General features: G+C 49.7%; 1 protein-coding gene across 5 annotated transcripts in view; it reads right to left on the minus strand.

The window, feature by feature from the left end:
- The window catches only part of MTSS1 (MTSS I-BAR domain containing 1), a 138756-nt gene extending 132972 nt beyond the window's left edge, over nt 1-5784 (minus strand). For 2 of the 5 annotated variants that reach the window (XM_077271197.1, XM_077271196.1), the window contains exon 1: nt 5282-5784. In XM_077271197.1, coding sequence (XP_077127312.1) covers nt 5282-5353 — 72 coding nt within the window. In that variant the 5' untranslated portion in view covers nt 5354-5784. The remainder of the gene's footprint in view (nt 1-5281) is intronic. The other 3 variants (XM_077271200.1, XM_077271199.1, XM_077271195.1) reach the window with 2 other exon arrangements.
- Nucleotides 5785-6000: the final 216 nt, after the last annotated feature.

Consider the following 6000-nt stretch of genomic DNA (forward strand, 5'->3'; position numbering starts at 1 on the left):
GAGAACCCCACCAGTCACCATCATCAGTGGATCAGTTGGGTTCTCAGTGGTCAGACACCCATTGATCTAGAAGTTCTCTCCTGTGGATAGCTGTATAGGTGACAACTTCTTATGTAGTGATCAAAAGCCCTGAACATTACCAACAAGTTGCAGTTCTTCTACACTTTGATAATTTTTGGGCAAAGGAACTCAAGACGGGAGACCCAACCATCACCTCGGTCTCCTTCTCAGCCGATATGACTGTGTGATACATCACTTTGTACCGGATAACTAAGAAACATGAAGAAAATGTACACAGAGGAGAGGATCAATCAGGAATCCATAAAGGCCCCGTCTCACATAGCGAGATCGCTAGCGAGATCGCTGCTGAGTCACAAGTTTTGTGACGCAACAGCGACCTCCATAGCGATCTCGCTATGTGTGACACGTACCAGCGATCAGGCCCCTGCTGCGAGATCGCTGGTCGTGTCAGAATGGCCTGGACCTTTTTTTGGTCGTTGAGGCCCCGCTGACATCGCTGAATCGGTGTGTGTGACACCGATCCAGCGATGTCTTCACTGGTAACCAGGGTAAACATCGGGTTACTAAGCGCAGGGCCGCGCTTAGTAACCCGATGTTTACCCTGGTTACCAAAAAAAACAAACACTACATACTCGCCTTTCGGTGTCCAGGTCCCTTGCCGTCTGCTTCCTGCTCTCACTGACTCCCGGCCGTACAGTGAGAAGTGAGAGCGCAGCAGTGACGTCACCGCTGCGCTCTGCTCTCACAGTACGGCGGCTCAGTCAGAGCAGGAAGCAGACGGCAAGGGACCTGGACACCGAAAGGCGAGTATGTAGTGTTTGTTTTTTTTGGTAACCAGGGTAAACATCGGGTTACTAAGCGCGGCCCTGCGCTTAGTAACCCGATGTTTACCCTGGTTACCCGGGTGCTGCAGGGGGACTTCGGCATCGTTGAAGACAGTTTCAACGATGCCGAAGTCGTTCCCCTGATCGTTGGTCGCTGGGGAGAGCTGTCTGTGTGACAGCTCCCCAGCGACCACACAGCGACTTACCAACGATCACGGCCAGGTTATATCGCTGGTCGTGATCGTTGGTAAATCGCTTAGTGAGACGGGGCCTTTATTCACAAGGCTACTACAGGAATGTTTTATGAATTAAGAATCTTGCAAACATTAAAAATGCACGGATATTTAACGTCACCAAGGAGTTCATATTATCCAAGCAGACTATTATCTCCTAATCCAATTTTTAGCAAAGTGATGTAAAATACTCCCTAATCCAGGTACTTACACTGAACAGGAGAAAGATAGATAAATAGATAGATAATACATAGATAATAGATAGCTAGATAGATAATAGATAAATAGATAGATAATAGATGGAGAGAGAGTGGATAGGCAGAGAGAGAGGATAATCAGAGAAAGTGGAGGATAGGTAGAGAGATATAAGGATACCGACAGAGAGAGGATAGGCACAGAGAGAGGATAGGGACAGAGGAAGAATAGATAGAGAGAGAGAAGGATAGGCAGAGAGAGAGAGAGAGAGAGAGAGAGAGAGAAGGATAGGCAGAGAGAGAGAGAGAAGGATAGGCAGAGAGAGAGAGAGAAGGATAGGCAGAGAGAGAGAGAGGATAGGCAGAGAGAGAGAGAGAGAGAGAAGGATAGGCAGAGAGAGAGAGAGAGAAGGATAGGCAGAGAGAGAGAGAGAAGGATAGGCAGAGAGAGAGAGAGAGAGAGAGAGAGAAGGATAGGCAGAGAGAGAGAGAGAGAAGGATAGGCAGAGAGAGAGAGAGAGAGAAGGATAGGCAGAGAGAGAGAGAGAGAAGGATAGGCAGAGAGAGAGAGAGAAGGATAGGCAGAGAGAGAGAGAGAGAGAAGGATAGGCAGAGAGAGAGAAGGATAGGCAGAGAGAGAGAGAGAAGGATAGGCAGAGAGAGAGAGAGAGAGAGAGAAGGATAGGCAGAGAGAGAAAGAAGGATAGGCAGAGAGAGAGAGAAGGATAGGCAGACAGAGAGAAGGATAGGCAGAGAGAGAGAGAGAAGGATAGGCAGAGAGAGAGAGAGAGAGAAGGATAGGCAGAGAGAGAGAGAAGGATAGGCAGAGAGAGAGAGAAGGATAGGCAGAGAGAGAGAGAGAAGGATAGGCAGAGAGAGAGAGAAGGATAGGCAGAGAGAGAGAGAAGGATAGGCAGAGAGAGAGAGAAGGATAGGCAGAGAGAGAGAGAAGGATAGGCAGAGAGAGAAGGATAGGCAGAGAGAGAAGGATAGGCAGAGAGAGAAGGATAGGCAGAGAGAGAAGGATAGGCAGAGAGAGAGAGAAGGATAGGCAGAGAGAGAGAGAGAAGGATAGGCAGAGAGAGAGAAGGATAGGCAGAGAGAGAGAAGGATAGGCAGAGAGAGAGAGAAGGATAGGCAGAGAGAGAGAGAAGGATAGGCAGAGAGAGAGAGAAGGATAGGCAGAGAGAGAGAGAAGGATAGGCAGAGAGAGAAGGATAGGCAGAGAGAGAGAGGATAGGCAGAGAGAGAGAGAGGATAGGCAGAGAGAGAAGGATAGGCAGAGAGAGAAGGATAGGCAGAGAGAGAAGGATAGGCGGAGAGAGAAGGATAGGCAGAGAGAGAAGGATAGGCAGAGAGAGAGAGAAGGATAGGCAGAGAGAGAGAGAAGGATAGGCAGAGAGAGAGAGAAGGATAGGCAGACAGAGAGAGGATAGGCAGAGAGAGAGAGAGAAGGATAGGCAGAGAGAGAGAGAAGGATAGGCAGAGAGAGAGAGAGAAGGATAGGCAGAGAGAGAGAGAAGGATAGGCAGAGAGAGAGAGAAGGATAGGCAGAGAGAGAGAGAAGGATAGGCAGAGAGAGAGAGAAGGATAGGCAGAGAGAGAGAGAAGGATAGGCAGAGAGAGAGAGAAGGATAGGCAGAGAGAAGGATAGGCAGACAGAGAGAGAAGGATAGGCAGACAGAGAGAAGGATAGGCAGACAGAGAGAGAAGGACAGGCAGACAGAGAGAGAAGGATAGGCAGACAGAGAGAGAAGGATAGGCAGACAGAGAGAGAAGGATAGGCAGACAGAGAGAGAAGGATAGGCAGACAGAGAGAGAAGGATAGGCAGACAGAGAGAGAAGGATAGGCAGACAGAGAGAGAAGGATAGGCAGACAGAGAGAGAAGGATAGGCAGACAGAGAGAGAAGGGTAGGCAGACAGAGAGAGAAGGGTAGGCAGACAGAGAGAGAAGGGTAGGCAGACAGAGAGAGAAGGGTAGGCAGACAGAGAGAGAAGGATAGGCAGAGAGAGAGAGAGAAGGATAGGCAGAGAGAGAAGGATAGGCAGAGAGAGAGAGAAGGATAGGCAGACAGAGAGGATAGGCAGAGAGAGAGAGAAGGATAGGCAGAGAGAGAGAAGGATAGGCAGAGAGAGAGAGAGAAGGATAGGCAGAGAGAGAGAGAGAAGGATAGGCAGAGAGAGAGAGAGGATAGGCAGAGAGAGAGAGGATAGGCAGAGAGAGAGAGAGAAGGATAGGCAGACAGAGAGAGAAGGATAGGCAGACAGAGAGAGAAGGATAGGCAGACAGAGAGAGAAGGATAGGCAGACAGAGAGAGAAGGATAGGCAGACAGAGAGAGAAGGATAGGCAGACAGAGAGAGAAGGATAGGCAGACAGAGAGAGAAGGATAGGCAGACAGAGAGAGAAGGATAGGCAGACAGAGAGAGAAGGATAGGCAGACAGAGAGAGAAGGATAGGCAGACAGAGAGAGAAGGATAGGCAGACAGAGAGAGAGTGGGATAGGCAGAGAGTGGGATAGGCAGAGAGAGAGTGGGATAGGCAGAGAGAGAGTGGGATAGGCAGAGAGAGAGTGGGATAGGCAGAGAGAGAGTGGGATAGGCAGAGAGAGAGTGGAATAGGCAGAGAGAGAAGGATAGGCAGACAGTGAAAGAGAGAATGATAGGCAGAGAGAGAGAGAGAAAGAAAGAGAGGATAAGCAGACAGAGAGAAAGGATAGGCAGACAGAGAGAGAGCGGGATAGGCACAGAGGGGGATAGGCAGAGAGGGGGAAGGGTAAGTAGAGAGAGAAGGATAGACAGAGAATGGTAAGCAGAGAGAGAAGGGTAGACAAATATTAAATATTTGCTATAAACCTTTTTTTCCGATCAGCTGTAATACTGCATCATAAAATGGAATTCTGTTCACCAACAAGTGACGTAAAACCAGAAACAATGAAGCACAGGTGTGAACAGCGCCTAATACATCAGCCCAACAAAGGAAAAGAGCGGAATGCTTCAGTTCTTAGCAAGGTGCACACAGCAGAGGAATATCCAGGGTTGGGATCTCTAGAGCACATAGTTTGGTGACAGGTTCTCTGGTGTGACCTATGGCGGAGCGCACTGCTGACAACACTTGTGTCCTGTACACAGAGATCGACACAGAGGATTTAGCTACAGATCAGCCGAGTAACGCTAAAATGCAGAATAACAAAAAATAAAAAGACCTATAATGTGTAAGCTATCTCTGGAGACCGGCGCCGTGCCGACCACCCTCTATAGGGCTACCTTCTATACGACCCTTTATTACCAATGCTGCAGATTCCTCACTCCATAGCAACATGAATCCAGTCCAGCCCCCCATACGTGGAGTCACATGGGGAGGGGGCGACAAATAACCGGGGATTGGCGGTCAGGTGCCAGCCTCTCACCTAGATACAGCACAAGGCGTCAGCACCTAAGGGGTTAAATGTGGTAATCCACATAGCAGTCAGAGGCCAAAATCAAGGTGACCCCCCCCAAAAAAAAAAAAATAAACAAAATAATAATATAAAGGAGATGAAATGCAGGAAAAGAGCCCCCTCTAAGGCGGGAGACCCCCATCTGTGCACACCTGCAGTCTCCACACCTGTTTACTGCCCCCCAGGGGAGAATTTGATCAGCTGTTAGTGTGGAGCTGGCAGCACAGACACAATGGGCAGCCCCCATGCCTAGTATTGGGTGCCACGATGGGAAGAATTGCTGAGAACTGCCCCCCTGGTGCACAGGACCCCAATAGTATCAGTGGTTAGATGGGAGATTAGGTCGGTGTCAGAAAACATCAGGTGTCATGCCCGACCCGACTACACACAAAGCTTTACCCCAAACTTGGCAAATATCTGTCTATGATGTGAAGCTTTTTTCCTGCACAATTTGCAGCCAGTCCGATTGTCAGAGCAGCCGACCGTCATCAATGAGATCGGGCAGATTTCTGCATCTCCAGGACCCGGCACAGATAGTGCTCCATCCCCCGGCTCTGCTCATCCTCTTACCTTCATGTCACTGATAATGGTCTGGAACAGACCCCCCAGGGCGCTGCACTCCTTCTCTATCACAGCCTCCATTTTTCAGGATGGGATCAATCCAGATACCAAGCACAGAAGCGAGGTAAATCCAGCAGATCGGCAGCAGGCGGGATCCCTCTAGATCGGCAGCAGATCCCCCCCTTGTAGGATAAGAGTCTCCTATTTGCAATCTTTGTATTCACAGGAGAAGAGAAGCCAAGGAAAGGGATGGGCTGTGCAAGACCCCCAGCTACAAAGCCTTCTGCAGGCAGCTCACAGGCTCAGGATCACCCCCCAGTGCAGGATCCATTGCAGGACATAGCAGAGATCCAGGCGATCCAGAGGATTATTCAGGGAGTGAAAGAGATCAGAGAGCAGCAGTGAGATCTGCGGAGGAGACTGCAGCTGCGGCACAATCCTCCCCTGTCAGCGCTGCACTGCCTGCGCCGCCTGCCGCCTGCCTCTTCCCCTTCCGTCTGGATAATGGGACCCGCACTGGCGCCCCCTGCTGGAATCCCTGAGGAACGGTCACCTGCACTGCTGTGTCTGCGGCGCCTCCACTGGTTGCACGGAGGCTACAATGCTGCAACCTGCTGCTGGGGGCGAGCACCAAATACTGCATGATTTATTATGTTACATTATATGCTATTAGATTACATTATAGTTGTTATATTACATTATATGCAATAATAATAATGTTGTTGTTC

Source organism: Ranitomeya variabilis, chromosome 6 (assembly GCF_051348905.1).
Source record: "Ranitomeya variabilis isolate aRanVar5 chromosome 6, aRanVar5.hap1, whole genome shotgun sequence".
Classification (NCBI taxonomy): domain Eukaryota; kingdom Metazoa; phylum Chordata; class Amphibia; order Anura; family Dendrobatidae; genus Ranitomeya; species Ranitomeya variabilis.